General features: G+C 37.6%; 1 protein-coding gene across 1 annotated transcript; it reads left to right on the top strand.

The window, feature by feature from the left end:
- The first annotated feature begins 14,259 nt into the window (after window positions 1–14,259).
- LOC127238234 (olfactory receptor 2T1) lies at window positions 14,260–15,213 on the top strand. The gene has a single exon (XM_051206766.1). It carries the CDS (start codon window positions 14,260–14,262, stop codon window positions 15,211–15,213), a length of 954 nt encoding a protein of 317 aa, XP_051062723.1.
- The last annotated feature ends 1,342 nt before the right edge of the window (window positions 15,214–16,555 follow it).

The raw sequence follows: 16,555 nt of genomic DNA, 5'->3' as shown, positions 1-16,555 counted from the left end.
AGGTCTCAGCCTGATGGGCTCTCAGTGCTGGGAGCAGAAATTGGAAAATGATTTATTATTCTGAGAATTCTATGGAACCACAAAATATACTGCGAATAGCTAAAGAAAGCCCAAGGAGTAATAATATAGCTGTAGGCATCACTATATCTGAGCTCAAGTTAAATGACAGAACTATATAGGTAACAGTAGAATAGAATAGAGAATCCAGAAACAAAGCAACAAAGCTGTGGCCTGCTAATTTTTGATGGGAGAGGAAAAAGCTTGCAGTGGGGGAAAAAATCCTGTTTAACAAATGGTGCTGCCAAGACTGAGCACCCTCCTGAAGAATGATGAATCAAAATAACTCTGAGATACCCTTAGTCCTGTCAGAATGGCTAAAATCATTAGCACCAAAGACAGTTTATGCTGGAGAGGATGTGGATAAAGGGGAACACTCCTCCACTGCTAGTGGGAGTGTAAACTTGTACAGACATTTTGGAAATCAGTATGGCAGTTCCTCAGGAAAATGGGAATCAACCTACCACAAGATCCAGCAATTTCACTCTTATGCATATACTCAAAATATGCACATCCATGCAACAAAGACATGTGTTTAACTATGCTTATAGCAGCATTATTTGTAATAGCTAGAACCTGGAAATAACCAAGATGCCCCTCAAGTGAAAAACAGTTACTGAAAATGAGGTACATTTACACAATGGAGTACTACTCAGAAGAAAAAACCCATGGAATCTTGAAATTTGCAGGCAATCGGATGGAAGTAGATGAAACCATCCTGAGTGAAGTAATGCAGTCACAAAAAGACAAACATGGTATGTATTTACTTATATATGGATTTTAGACATAGATCAAAGAATTACCTGCCTATAATCCACACTGCCAGAAACGCTAGGAAACAAGGAGGACCCTAAGTAAGACATAAGTTCCCCTGCAGAAGGGGAATAGGACAAGATCTCCAAAGCCAATTGGGAGCATGAGAGGAGGGGAGAGTAAGGTAGGAGAAACAGAAGGAGAGAAGAGGAGAGGAGAACATGAGGGAGCAGGAAAATTGAATCAGGGAGAACAAGAAAAGAGATACCATAATAGAGAGAGTCATTATAGGTGTAAAGAGAAATCTGGCACTAGGAAAATGACCAGAGACCTACAAGGATGATCCCAACTAACAATGTAATCAATAGTGGAGAGGCTACCTTAAATTCCTGTCCATGATAATGAGGTTGATAACTACCTTATATGCCATCCAGTAGCTTAAGGAAGCAGAAGCAGACACCCACAGCTAAACACTGAGCTGAACTCCTGGAATTCAGTTGCAGACAGGGAAAAGTGATGACCAAAGGAGTCAAGATCAAGCTGGAGAAACCCACAGAAACAGTTGACCTGAACAAGGGGGAGCTCCTGGACCCCAAAATGATAGGTGGGAAAACAGCACAGGACTGAGCCAGATCCCCTGAATGTGGGTTTCAGTTAGCAGTCTATGGGACCTCTGACAGTGGAACCAGGATGTATCCCTGGTGCACGAAAGGACTTTTGGATCACATTCTCTATGGAGGGATACTCCCTTAGCATAGAGACAGGAGGGATGGCCTAGGACCTATCTCAAAAGACTTGACAGATTTTGAGGATCCCTCCTGGAAAGCCACATCCTCCCTAGGGAATGTATGGGGAATAGAACAGGAAGGGACTGGGGGGAAGCATGAGAGAATGGGAGGGAGAGGGATCTGAGATTGATATGTAAAGTAAGGGAAAAAAAAAAAAGAACAAACCACACAATGGGAGAAAGTTTTACATGGTGTAAGACACATAATACACAAGAAGCAGAAATTAAATACCAAGATAATAAGCCTCCAATCAACAAAATGGATATGGAAATTAACAATTTTCAGGAGAAGACAGAAATGATCAATAATTATTTTTTAAGTGTTCGCCATCCCTAGACATTAGAGAAATGCAAATTAAAACTTGAGATGCCACCTCACCCCAGTCAGAAAGGCTATTGTCAAAAATCTGTCAAATGTTGGAGAGATTGTGGAGAAAGAGGAACCCATTTTCATTGCTTACATGAGTGAAAATTAATAAGGCTGTCATGGAAATCAGTTTAGAGATCCCTCAAAAAGTTAAAAATAGAGCTACCACATGCTCCAGACATTCTCTTCTTGGGCATATACTCATAGCCTATCATAGAGATATTTGCACACTTATGTTTATTGATGCCCTGCCTACTATAGGAAGTAGAATGAATGCAAATCTCCACCAGAAGCTGCATAGTTATTGAAAAAGTGATACATAAATAAAATGTAATATTCTTTATCTGTAAAGGAAAATGAAATCATAAAAACTGATGAACTTGGAAAGCATATAATTAAGCAAGGTCCCCCAAACTCAGAAAGAAAACCTAGATGTTCTCCATCACATTTGGATCCTAGCCTATAATTTAACCATATTCATATTTAAATAGCTACAGGCATGAGTATACTACATGATTTAGAAAAGAGACCTAGAAAGAGTAATATTGGGTTATGGGGAAGGATAGGAAACAGGCAAAAACACATGAGTCTTGAAAGTAGATAAAAATACTAGTGTTTTTTTTTTCTTCTGTATCTTTCTCTTTTTGTGGTAGAGAGCCCATAGCAATGTATTTATCATGAATGTGAGAAGTTCCAAATGAAGTTCCTTGCATACAGAGTGGTCACTGTAATTGTGTTCACTGAGATGTGTAAAGTTTGGGACTAAGGAAGTGTTTGAATGTCTGTTTTAATCTGGTTGTGTGACAATTTTTTTTATTAAAATGCTTAAAAAAAAACCTAAAGTGGTAGGATACAAAATTGATACTCAGTAATTAGGAGCCTTCCTTTACATCAGTAACTAAAACCCAAGTAAGAAATCAGGGTGATAATCCCATTTACAATTGTCACCCAAAGTACCAGCAAACAAGTCTAACCATAGAAGGCCAATGAAAATTTTAAAACCCTCTAGAGTAATTAAGTAAGACACTAGAGGGTGAAAAGACAAAGACATGCCATATTGATGTATTAAAGAATTGATTCTGAGAAAATGACTATCTAATCAAAACAGTGTACATATTTAATTCAATTCTCATTGAAGTTAATCTGTGTCTTGACATCCAGTACAGTTTTTTATGAGACCGATTTGATGTGGAATGTTCTTCTGTGTATATGATTCTCTTTTTGGTTAATGAATAAAACAGTTTGTCCAGACAGGAAGTGAGGTAGATGGGCAAAATCAGGATATAAACAGGGACAAACAGGAAATTGCTCTCTTTTCTTCTCTGCAGAGAGGCGGAGCAGTCATCATGGAGCAGGAAAAGGAGTTACAGGTCTAGCATTCCACGGTAAGCCAAGACCATGTGGAAATACAGAGATGGTAGTTATGGATTAATAATTAAGACAGAGCTAGCCATAAGAAATGCTAGTCACTGGGCAACAGCTTTATAACAAATATAGTGGCTGTGTGTTTATTTGGGGGCTCTGAGGTGGCTGTGGAACCAAGCAGGAGTCACACTACAAAACGGTGCTAACATGGTTTGCATGAATTTCCATGTAAACCTGACTAAAGCTTAAAAAAGAGATTTCAGAAACAAAAGAACAGAGACAAGCATGTCTTCTTGGTAGGAACATTTTCTCGGGTGGGGTCTGTTTTGCTAGAGAGAAGAAGAGACTTGATCAACTTCTTTAAGGGAGGTTTCCTGACTTAACATAGCGTCAAAAAACCCATAGGGTTCTTTTAAGAGGCCCCACTACCAAACTAAAATGGTGTGGAGAAGCTGGCAGCAGCAATGACCAGAATGATGTATGGCAGGTTTCGCTTTTACTCATAAAGGTTTAATAATTGAGGCAGTTAGCACAGTTCTCAGTGCTAGCAGTAAACTAATGTCCTCCATGATGGAAAGCCAGTGGCTAAAACAGCTGCCACTTTAATTTTAGCCATATTGTTTAGCCATGTTGTTAACCAGATCAAAGACTTATGGCCAGAAAAAAGACAAACATATAAGACAGATTCAGGTGAAGTAAAACCTCTAAATCATTTACAGTATGGTTAAAAATATACATAGGCTCATGAGAGAAAAAAAAAACTCTGTCTCAAAAAAAAAATAAAAATAAAAGAAACAGAGTAATAAAAAAGCCACCTGAAGATGGAAAATACACAGAGAGTCTGGACAGTGTATGCTATTTGCTATTGTGTTGTTTTATAATTGTTCAATTGCTAAGGCAGGAACAACAACTGCTAAAATACTGCTGGATTAATGACTTGACAGATTTTGATGATCCCTCCTGGAAGGCATCACTCTCCCTGTGGAGTGGGGGTTGGGTGGGGTGGGAGGGGGAATCAGAGGGCATGGGAGGGAGGAAGGAAGGGAGAGGGAACTGGGATCAATATGTAAAATAAGATTTATAATTTAATAAATTAGTAGAAAAATACTGCTGGGTTAATCCAATTTATATATTTTAAAAATGCTTTGACTTCAAAATTTAGGCCTAAGAACATGTTACTTTGGAAAAGAGAATTTTTTCTTGTTTCCACAGGAAGTGAAAAGCTGTGGATTCCTTCCAGACTAATATGGTTTGATTAAGCAAGGCCCTCTGAAGCAGTGGTGCAGGGGTTCCAACACTGAAGACACCTGGGACAATGCAACCTCAGACTACTACAGACAATATTTAGACAGGTTTCTGTTTTCTCATGGTCCCATGACATTTCAACATCTCCTAACATCAGGAAGTAGTTTGGAGAGGATGACGCCCAAAATCCCAAATATTGTTTATAAATGTTTGTTTTCATTTAAATGGGGTTGGTTATAAATGGTTTAGGATCACAAATAATCTTTTTCTAAAGGAAAAAAGGGGGGATATGATATAGAAATGAATACTTTGGATTGGAATGTATTTTCATTTATTGATAAAGATTTAAGGTCAATTTCTTATATGTATATTTCTCCTCTTGTTTAGATATTGTGTTTGTATAGCTCATGTTAAAATGTAATGTATAATCAAGTATATATTATAGATAGTTACCTATAATTGTCAAAACTTATAGTTAGGTTATTTAGGTTTTCTAGATTCGTAGAGATATATTTCAAATAGACAGATATTCTTTAAATCTTTCAAAGACCTACAGAATATGACATTTAAAATGGTTCAAGATTTTTTTTCATGACAAAGAGACACAACGGTTCCAGGAAAATCAATTACTTCAGAGAGGAGGATAAACATTGGAGAAACTTGTTATGGAGTTTGCTTTTGTTATAGCAAGGCTAGCCATTTGGGTGAGAAACTGCTCTTGCTTGTATGCTGTATAAACTGGACATTCAGAAAAGTGACTGCTGAAACAAAGGTAGACAGTCCTGCAGGGCTCCTGCTTCATAGAAGAGTCTAACAGATACTCTGCAGGACACAGAGAAAAATGACTGACAAACTACCAGTGCAGGTAGGCAGTTTAAAATTTCCTATGTCACTGAGAAGTCTGCCAGACACACTATGGCCCATAGGCTTAAGATGGATGCCCCAACATCACAGAAGAACTTTGGGTGATTCTCCAGGTAGTAAGATGTCTCTGTCAATTCTAAAGTTTATATAGTATCCTTCTGTGGTTTTTGATGGAGTTGAAGGCTGATAGTCATGGTTATAGTATATTTTTTTTTTTTGGTTAGGATAAAAGATAACTTACATATAAGACTTTAGATAGGATAGAAAATGGAATATTTTCTTTAAATCTTGCTAAATGTTAATGGACTAAATATTGTAACTATAGTTCTTACTTGATAGCTACTTTGTTATATATAATTTGACTATGTTAAAGTTAAAACCTTTCTCTTTATTTAAATAGAAATTTTTTAAATTTATTAAATAGAAAAGGGGAGATGATGAAGAATGTTCTTCTGTTAATGTTTCTCTTATTGGTTAATGAATGAAACACCAATGATTGGCTGATTGGCTATACAGGAAGTGACATAGCTGGGCAGAATCAGGATATAAGCAGGGACAAACAGGAAATTGCTCTCTTCTCTGCAGAGATGCTAAGCAGTCATCATGTAGCAAAGGAGTTGCAGGTCTAGCATTCCCTGGTAAGCCAAGACCACATGGAAATACATAGATTAGTAATTAGGGGTTAATTAAGACAGAGCTAGCCATAAGAAATGCTCATTACTGGCCAACAGCTTTATAACTAATATAGCTGCTGTGTGTTACAAGAAAGCTCATGTAACACTGGTTGCCCCAGAGATTAGGTCATTCATGTTTGGTATTTCAGTATCTTCTTGGTGGTTTGTTCATCTCTAGAATGAAGTGTCCACCTCTATCTCTGAAGCCTATTTTTTCAGGTAGTAGGATAGTGATATTTGCTTGCCTCTTGGCCCAATTTGGTTAGAATAATTCTTCTATCCTTTCACTTTTAGGTGGTGCCTATTTTTAAAAATAAGGTGAGTTTCTTGTATGCAATGAAAAGCTTTTCATTATTCCATTTACCTAACTTTTACCTTTGACTGGAGAGTTGAAGCCATTAATGTTTAAAGTTATTATTAAAAAGGGTGTGTTGATTGTTGTCATATTGCTGTGGGTGAGGGAGGAGCTGCTGAGGTGCTCTTTCTTACTATGCTTTGCTGTTGTCACTGGGTTATGCAGAACTGCACCAATGCCCCAATCTGTCTTACAGTGGAAGTCACCATGGTTACCTCAGTGACATCTATGGAGCTAAGTACCACTTTCTACAAGTATCGTCTACTCCAAGATTGTGAATATGAACTAAAATTACATCAAAAGAGTATGGACTTGACTTCTAATCAAGGTGATGGAAATTATTTAAACAACTAATCAGTAAATGTAACAATCAATGCAATAGAAAAAGTAATTAAAAATCTCCCAACTGAAACAGCCAACCAGAACTTCAAAGAATTAACAACAAAACTCTTCAAATTATTACATAAAATAGAAAAGTAAGGAACAATTCCAAGCTACTTTTTATGAAGTCAGGATTACCATGACAAAGGTCCAACAAAACAAAACGAGAGACCCAACAATGAAAATTAGTGGTCTCTCACAGATACCAAAATTCTCAACAAAATACTTGCAAATAGAATTCAAGAACCAAATTGGTTTAACCCCAGAGATGAAGTAATAGTTTAATAAATCAGTTAAAGTAATCTACCACATAAACAGACTTGGGCAGAAACCACATAATCACTTCATTGGATGAAAAAAAGGCCATTAGACAAAATGCAATATCCCTTTATGAAAAAATTTCAGAGAAAAAAAAGGAATATAAGGAATATATAATCAACATAATAAAGTCAACATACAACAAGCCCACAAACAACATCATGTTAAATGGAAAAAAATTCCATTGAAATTATAGTGATTTGAATGTAATTAGTCCCCATAAACTCACTGGGAGTGGCACTATTAGGAAGTAAGACTTTGTTGAAGTAGGTGTTGCCTTGTTAGAGAAAGTGTGTCACTGTAGGGGTGGGCTTTAAGGTTTTATACATGCCCAAGTCATACCCAGTGTATTATTTCACTTCCTGTTGCCTTTGGATCAAGATGTAGAATTCTCAGCTCCTTCTCCAGAGCCATGTCTGCCTACATGCCGCCATACTCCCAGCTGCCATGCTCCCCACCATGATGATAATGGACTGAACCTCTGAAACTGTAAGCTGTCACCTCAAAATTGAATGGTTTTCTTTATAAGAGTTGCCATGGTCATGGTGCCCCTTCACAGCAATAGAAACCCTAACCAACACAAAAGTCAAGAACCAAGAAAGGATGTCCAGTTTATCATTTCTGTTCAATATAGGGCTTAATGACTTAGCTGGAGCAATGAGGAAAGCAAAAAAACATAAACTAGGAAAAGATGAATGAAGTTGCTTTTATTTGAAAGTTATATGATTCTATACATAAAATATTATAAAGGCTCCACCAGAAATTCTTAGATCTGATAAATGTAATCAACAATGCAATGGGATTCAAGATTAACAAACACAAGCTAGTAGTTTTCTTATATACAAATGACAAACATATCAAAAAAGAAGTCAGAAAAACAATCTCATTCACAAAAGCCTCAAAGTCTGAGGATATTCATACATACATACATACTTAAACAGAGACAGAGTTATGAAGTGCTCCAGTGAAATGGAATCTACAAGAACAGGAGGGAAATTTGTAATATTTTAACTGAAAAGTTAACATCATAACCCACATTACTTATAAAAGTTGATTTGATATTTAGAATGGAAGAAAGTATGAAGGAAACACTTCACAATGTATCCCAAAATTGAAGGATGAGGGACATTTACCAGCACACAATTTTTTAATACCATGAATTTAAACAAAACATGTGTTGAACATAGATCATCTGAAAAAAAATGCTATTGTTTTCTTGGGTCAGAATAATTCATGACTGGGGAGGGGAAACCATGATTGGAATATTGTTTGAAATTTTTTTCAACAAAAATGAATAGTTCATGGATATAATTTGTTATACTTGAAGGATCCTATGATATAGTTTAATAACAACATAACTTACTGTTTATATGTAAATACTAAGACATTATACAGAGGCACAAGTATATCTATGTTGATGCATTATAATTTGCATTAGAATATTCATATACACATACACATAAGAAACTACACACATAAACATAAACCATATACCTTTATACAAAAACAGCTATCCAAATAATGTTTTATGAATATTTTTGCTATTATGGAAAGAGTGGAGTTTAAATATTTTTCTAGCACATAGTCATTAATACTTTTAAAAAATAATTATTAAACTAACAAAACACTAAACTATAAATAACAAAAGTCTATTTTTCACTTGTTCAGAGCATTTGATGGCAGGAAATTTCTTAAGAAATCCCCAGGAAATCACATTCAGCATGTGATGTTGTCATACTTTGCCAACACTTTGACAGCAGAAAGGCTTTTTCAAAGCTTACATGTCTTTAGAGACATTCTTCTCCATCAGAACATTTACCATTGTATGAAGCCAGCCTGCCAGCAAAGTCTCGTGAGGATTACTGAGTAGAGACCTTCTCGGTCAATCTCCACCTGTGGCTTTCCAGAAAACTATTTAATGCCTGATCTTCTCACCCTGTGTGCTTCCTATCTTATCAGTGACCTCCAACCAGAAACTCTAAGTGGAAACAGTATCCTTTAATGGTAGGAGGTTTTCCTCCTAAAAGAACAGAAAAGGTTTTTCATTGGTATTTATTCTTCTGTTGCAAGATATTTCCCTCTGGCAACTGGAAGAAGGCAGTGTTATATTTCTCTTGCAGGCTGAAGCATCTGTGTTCTTGGTCCTGTGTTCCATGTTCTCTGGGGGATTTGTGGTATGTATTATTTTTCTTTAATGATACTGTCTTTGGCTGGTGGCTATTACTGAAGTTACAGTTCTTAGGAACGTGTATACATCTCTTTATGCTGAGTCTATCATTGTGCATAAAGGACACATCTAGTCCTTAAACAAATATAAAGGTCTGTGTTGCTGGGTCTTGTCTACTAATGTTCTAGCAAAAGCCAAGCACAGGTAGGCCATGTTCTGCTATGGAGTCCACAGAAGGGCCATGTCCTGCTATGGAGTCCACATGACAGCCATGTCCTATTATGAGTCCTGCAATGGAGGATTGGTAAGCTGAGCACAGGTGGGCCATGTCCTGCTATGGAGTGCATGACAGAGGACTGGTTGTTGTATTTGAATCTCAGTACAAACCGGAAGCCCAGTAAGTGCAGCAATATTCTCCTGTAGAAACAGAACACCTTCCATCTTCTAAAAAGTCCCTTTTTACTTTAGCAACATATTTGTTAATGTAAAGTTGTAGTAGTTTGCTGGAAATTTTGTTAAATCATCTGTAACTTTCCCCATCTTTAAAACATGCCTTTTATGTTGAATGCATGTGGCAGAGAAATGATCTCATGTGCCAGATGATCTCCCTTGTTGGAGCACAGTTTATCACCAATAATATTTTTTCCTTCTATAATTTCTATGAGAAAATATGTTTGCTGTAACATGTTTAGTAGCTAGTATTGAGATTGAATAGTTTAAAAAATTGGGTGATATAGGAAGTGATATAGGAAAAATGAGCAAATTGTTTTAAATTATTGAAGTTATTGGATATATTATTTCTGGTAGTCTTTAAAACAATACGAAATTATAGGTTTAATTAAGCAATGTAGTGGACAATCTAGGAGCTTCTCTGCTATACTTAGGCCCTCATATTGAAGAACGTCCCTGTTGAAATTGGGCAGGGGTTTAAGGAGAAGACTAAGTGGTGATGATTGCCCCAGCACTACTTCAGGAACACAGCGCATAAAGGGATGGCCGGCTGCCATAGCACTGAGATGGTTGGTTTGCATTGGTATTCCCTGTGTGATATAATCCAACACTGTCTCTCAGAAGTTCTGGAATGCAAATCTAAAGCAGTCTGATGACCCAGTGACCATCTCACAGCTCCCAAACCAAGCACAAAGCGTTTCAGAATCAGGTTTTCTACTGGAATATGGAGCAAATTTCACAGGAAAGGGCACCATGGAATACAGCAATCATGAAGCATCTTCTACAATGTATGTAGAATTTATGTATCTAAGTACTTCATTTGCTACTTTTTGTTCCTTAAGAATTTTCTAAATGCCACTTTTTAGAAATAGATTGGTTCAGAACAAAACATTAGAAAGGAAGGGTATATGGGAGGGTTTGGACAGAGGGGGGGGAAACCCTATGAGTTACAGATAAAAGCCATGTAAACATAGGCATCTTGATTCTCTGCACAGTAACATGTTCCTTATTCTCACCCCACATCACAGTCAAGGACATGGATATTTGGGGAACTGGGGTGAAAGAACAGGGGTGAGAGGGAGACTGGGGGAGTTTTATGTAATGACAAGGCAGCTTTTGCAGATTCTCTCATTTTGAGCCCAGGCTCTTTCTTTAGTATCGGAGAGGGGCCACTCACATTATTTTGCAATGATTACGAAGAATCCAATATTTAAAAAAGGATAAATGGGCTCTGGAGAAAACTGGGAACTGTTGAGGAGAAAGAGGACACAGAAATGAAGCCACATGTGGCATTTTCTAAGCTGAGCTAGTGTGGAACATCCTCAGGGCAGACAGGTGTGTTTTGAGGAAGACGGTATGTGCACTTTCACTTGGAAAAAGGCCCACTGGTGATCACTCAGAAGCATGTGAAGGTTACAACACACATGTTAGGCAGTTAATTGTCACAGGTTTAAAGGACAGGCTTAGAGAATACAGAGCAGGGCAAGACTCAGATCACAGTGTAGTAGGTGGGAGGAAGAGATTTGCAACCATGCATACCTAAGGATGCAACAAGCATCTCACTGGAAAAGGAGAGGCAGTTTGAAAGTATCAGTATGAAACAAATATGTCTCTTTATCTCTATGTATGATATTTTGAACTCAAATGCTATTTAACCCTGAGAAAGAATTGTACCCAGTAAAGGCATACCTACTTACTATACACTTTATTTTTCAGTTTGTGGTTACTCAGTCTGCAGTCCGAGCATCTATGCCCCCAAAGACACTCAGGCCTCCTGCAGGCTTTATACAGTGCTTCCATCCATCGCAGAATTTCATATAAATGTAATTTCCTTCAAGCCAAGGGGTATTTAAAGAAAGAGATACAGAATATAACTAAAGAAGTAGTTTCATATCTGGGCTTATATCTCTGGAGATCAGGAGGTATTTACAATTTAAATTCATGGTTTTGCTTGAATATATATATTACTTAAATGAAATACTAAAAATTCTTACATATTTCTCAATAGTTTTATAAACTATTGTCACTGCTTTGCATGGCATAATATAAGCACATATTATTTTCTTACTTAATTTCAAATTTGCAAAACTCTGTATGACTTGGCTGAAAACCCCTGATATAGAATTAACTGTAAATGTAAGTATAAATACTGAGACAACAATAGGATGGGTCCAGTATACAAGCAGAAAATTGATATTCTTTCTGTACTCAATACTAGGAAAAAATATAACTTAAATCTATCATTAACTCTGACTGTTTCAGTAGATCAGGCTAATTTAAGTAAACACTGAAATCCAGAGTCCAAAGAAAAAATTCATGGTCAGAGAATTAATTTGCATCGTAACCAGGAAAGGAAATAATTCACCTAATTTCAAAGTGTGTCTTACTGTATGTTTACTATATCACCCCGAGGCATACAGAATCTTTGGAGGTGTTTCCTGAGTATTTTCTTATGTACTAAATCACCACTACAATCTGCAACCAGAAGAATTTAACAAGTGCTTGCAATCTTCTCTCATACCAAGTATGCTGATAAGAAACGTGTCCAGACAGTTTGTTTAGACTCTTAATTCACACCTAGGAGCTTCCTTTCAACAAATAAGCTGTTTCATGTGCAGACAACAGGAGGAGAGGGCTGGTAGCTGTGATGAGCAATGGTTTTCAGATTCAATCTTTACTGGGCTGTGACTTTAAGACTAGCAAACTACCCCAAAATTCCAGACAGCAGAAAATGTTAAAGATCTATTTAGGGATGAGTATGAAGGTTAGAGGTAAATGTTTAAATATGAGGAGCAACATATGACTCTTCTCTATTATTAGGGTCAGAAGATCTCATAGGAGTTAAGACTTAAAGTTATGAAGCAAGCAAATGGCTGGGATATTAATACATAGGCTATCCTACTTAAGTATCATAATGAGCCCTATTAAATGAACTAAAAAGGTAAAAAAGTAGGAATATTGTAACTAATAATTAAATCTTACATACAGTTACAGTAAGTTATTAAATCTGGTGCCAAAAACTTTGAAATCAGAAAAATAAGTATGGTATTCCTGATCACTTAAGATGCACTCCTGGCTACAACAATTTATGAGGTTGCCCCACTATAAATTTTTATCAGTCAAGTTAATGATTACACATATATAAAATCTTCAGATTGTGATATCACGTTTGTGATAACTATAGTAAATGCCGAGATGCTGCTCTGCAGGATGGTTAGAACAGAATTGGTTGAAACTCCTCCTGTTTGCAGAGTCCCTCAAGTGAGCTGCCAACAGACAGGCACAGCTCCCAGCCCTGGGAAAAGGGGGCTCACTGACTCTCACTCTTGATTAATTGAAAGGGTAATCAATGGACACACAGCATTTGCAACTGCACTCCTCATAATGTCATCACCATTGTTTAGAATGTTTAGGAGAGTGTTAGATTAGAATTAACTCAGGTAGTTTAGGAAAAGGTCTCCAGCAACCTTAGCCATAAAGCACATGAAAGATTGTCCCTGACTTTCATACACATTGTTGTGGTAATGGTTTCCTTTACACCAATCTGGACTATGAGACACATAGTCACTGAGTTTTTGTTAATTATGAAAATTCTATAAAAATTCTAGTTCTGTTGGTGGTGGTGGCACATGTCTTTAATCCCAGCACTCAGAGGCAGAGGCAAAGACAGGCAGATATCTGTGAGTTCAAGGCCAGCCTGGTCTACAGAGTGAGTTCCAGGACAGGCAGGGTTACACAGAAAACCCTGATTTAAAAAAAGTATATTGTAGCTCAATATACAATATACATTTTATGTATTTCTGTGTGCTTCCTCTGAATACTAATTGCTAATCTCACTAATGCTTATGCTGATTATAATCACAACTCCATTCCCTCATCATCTTAAAATTAAAAATTTGTTCTTAAAAGTAAGAATGTTTTTCTGATCCTTTGATGCCTGAGTTTGCATGAGCCCTCTGTCTTCCTAGTGCATTTCACCCTATAATCTCATTGTTACATGAGTGAACAGAAACAAATGTGCTCTCATCATCTAACATGACACAAATGTTAGATTGTGCACACTCATGACTAAATGGTAGAGAGACAATGCACAACAGGGTCAGGAATGTTTTGATTATTGTAGTTATGCTGACCATTGCTAAGATATCCTTTATAACAATATCAAGCAAATTTCACCATGACATATTACAAATGCTTAGGTGATGTAAAATCTGAGTATGACGACGGTATAGTAACATCTACTGATATCTTGCTCAATGTACTTAAGGAATTATTGATTGATAATGATGAATTGTGCTTAAAACTTGTAGATATTAATAGTTTTACATAAGTCAGTTGTGTATTGATTTAAAAATACCAAGAAAACTAGTTATGAATGTTTCCTTCCATTGAACCCACAGGTTGTAATTTTCACTCTCTGGAAGCATCACCATTTTATTTGCAGGTTTACATTATATCAGTGACATCACAGGATCAATGGAAGGGTACAACACATCATCTACTGACTTCACTTTCATGGGGCTGTTCAACACAGAGGAAACCTCAGGTCTTGTCTTTGCCACCATCTCTGTCATCTTCCTCACTGCACTGGTGGCCAATGGAATTATGATCTTTCTGATCCATACGGACACTCACCTCCACACCCCTATGTACTTCCTTCTCAGCCATTTGTCCTTCATTGACATGATGTACATCTCAACCATTGTGCCCAAGATGTTAATAGACTATCTGCTAGGGCAAAGGACCATTTCCTTTGTAGGATGCACAGCTCAGCACTTTCTCTACCTCACCCTTGTGGGAGCTGAGTTCTTTCTTCTGGGACTCATGGCCTATGACCGCTATGTGGCCATCTGCAATCCTCTGAGGTACCCTATCCTCATGAGCCGCCGAATCTGTTGGATTATCATAGCAGGCTCCTGGTTTGGTGGATCTTTGGATGGCTTCCTCCTCACCCCAATCACCATGAGTTTTCCTTTCTGTAGTTCGAGAGAGATTAATCACTTCTTCTGTGAGGCACCTGCTGTACTGAAGCTGGCATGTGCAGACACAGCTCTCTATGAGACAGTGATGTATGTGTGCTGTGTTCTGATGCTGCTGATTCCTTTCTCTGTAGTTATCTCTTCCTATGCCCGGATTCTGGTCACTGTCTACCACATGAGCTCTGTGGAAGGGAGGAAGAAGGCATTTGCTACCTGCTCATCTCACATGACTGTGGTAACCTTGTTTTATGGGGCTGCCATTTATACCTACATGGTACCACATTCTTACCATTCACCATCCCAAGACAAAATTTTTTCTGTGTTCTATACCATCCTCACACCCATGCTGAACCCTCTCATCTACAGCATGAGGAACAAGGATGTGACTGGAGCTCTGAAGAGGGCACTTGGAAAGTTAAGGAGTTCTCACCAAGTATCAGGAGACTTTTGACTGTTGCTTTCTTCTCACATACATGAGAAATTGTTAGTATGCGTGCCCTGAGCTGAAGAATTTCAGTACAAGGAAGGACTGAGTGAGCAGGGGAAGAGTCAGCAGAAAAATGTGACTTCTCTATCCCCCCTCCTTCTGTCTATTTCCCTTCTCCAACAAACACTCTTTTCCACAGTTTTGAGATAAAAATGTTGTTGTATAACACTGGCTGGATTTTTTTTTATTGGCTAGGCAGCCCAGGCTGTCAGTGAACTCATGACAGTCCTGTGGCTTCAACTGAATTAGCACTAGGATTACAGGTATGTTCTATGGTGCCTGGTTGTTCTTTCCTTTCTTAGAACTTGCTTTGTTCATATGACTTCAAGTAAGTATAGTATCCTCTCAGAATACACACTGGAGAATTTTCCCTGAGACCTACCTTTCGGAGTTGAGTAAATGACATGAGTGACTTCAAGGAAAGAAGGGATAAGATGGTATCAAGTACTTGTTAGGATACTGTGTAGGTCTAGTTCACCATCAGGGGAAAGAGAAATGATGCCCTTTGTGAGCTGTTGAGAGCTGGCACAACTGCCACTGTCTCCATTCAACGAGTGAAAGCAAGATTCACTGAACACAGCATTCTCAATTAGGCATTGTTTTCACTAAAATCACTAAGTACCCGTTACTTCAGTAAAAAGCGAATCAGTATTTAATTATTTTTTATTTGCAACATATCTACAGATTCTGCTTTTGGGTAAAGGACAGATGATGGATGAAATCAAGGATAGTTGGCAGGAAAGACAGCATTAAAATGCACAGAGAGCTCTAAGTCACTGAAGAAACACACAGATGTGGTTTGAATACAGTGAAACTCTTTTCAGATGTAATAAATGATAACAAGGTAAGGAAGAATATAATGATGTAGTGGAGTTTAGCTTACAGTTTATCTCTGTGTCCCAAATGCAGTCTGTAACTGATCTCAGAAAAATGTAGCAAAGCATTCTAATTGTCCACCTCATAATATAAGTAAGTTAAGTCATCATGTGCAAATTTCATTATTGCAAGAGGAACAAACATCAAACAGCTTTGGAACTCACAGAATATGGCTTGACAGTCAGCAAAACCATGTCAAGTGAGCGTTGGAGAGGCAGAGCTCTGGGGATATGTCCTGAGGACCTCATGCTGTATAGCTCTGCTTATTTTCCCCATGATCACCATGTCACTTACAATCTGTGAGTTATATGAAAACTCTAAGGGGTTTCTAGACCTTCACTGGGCAGTGTTACAATAATAGTGACTGGCTTTTTCCAAGCATTGATGTTGGAGCAGATTAATGATTCAAACATCACCCTTAGAAAGACTT

This window comes from Phodopus roborovskii, unplaced genomic scaffold, assembly GCF_943737965.1.
Source record: "Phodopus roborovskii unplaced genomic scaffold, PHOROB, whole genome shotgun sequence".
Lineage (NCBI taxonomy): Eukaryota > Metazoa > Chordata > Mammalia > Rodentia > Cricetidae > Phodopus > Phodopus roborovskii.
This window is presented reverse-complemented; position numbering and strand designations above follow the sequence as displayed.

Coding starts and splice junctions, on each gene's coding strand:
- LOC127238234 (XM_051206766.1), top strand. CDS start 14,260: ATGGAAGGGTACAACACATCATCTACTGACTTCACTTTCATGGGGCTG.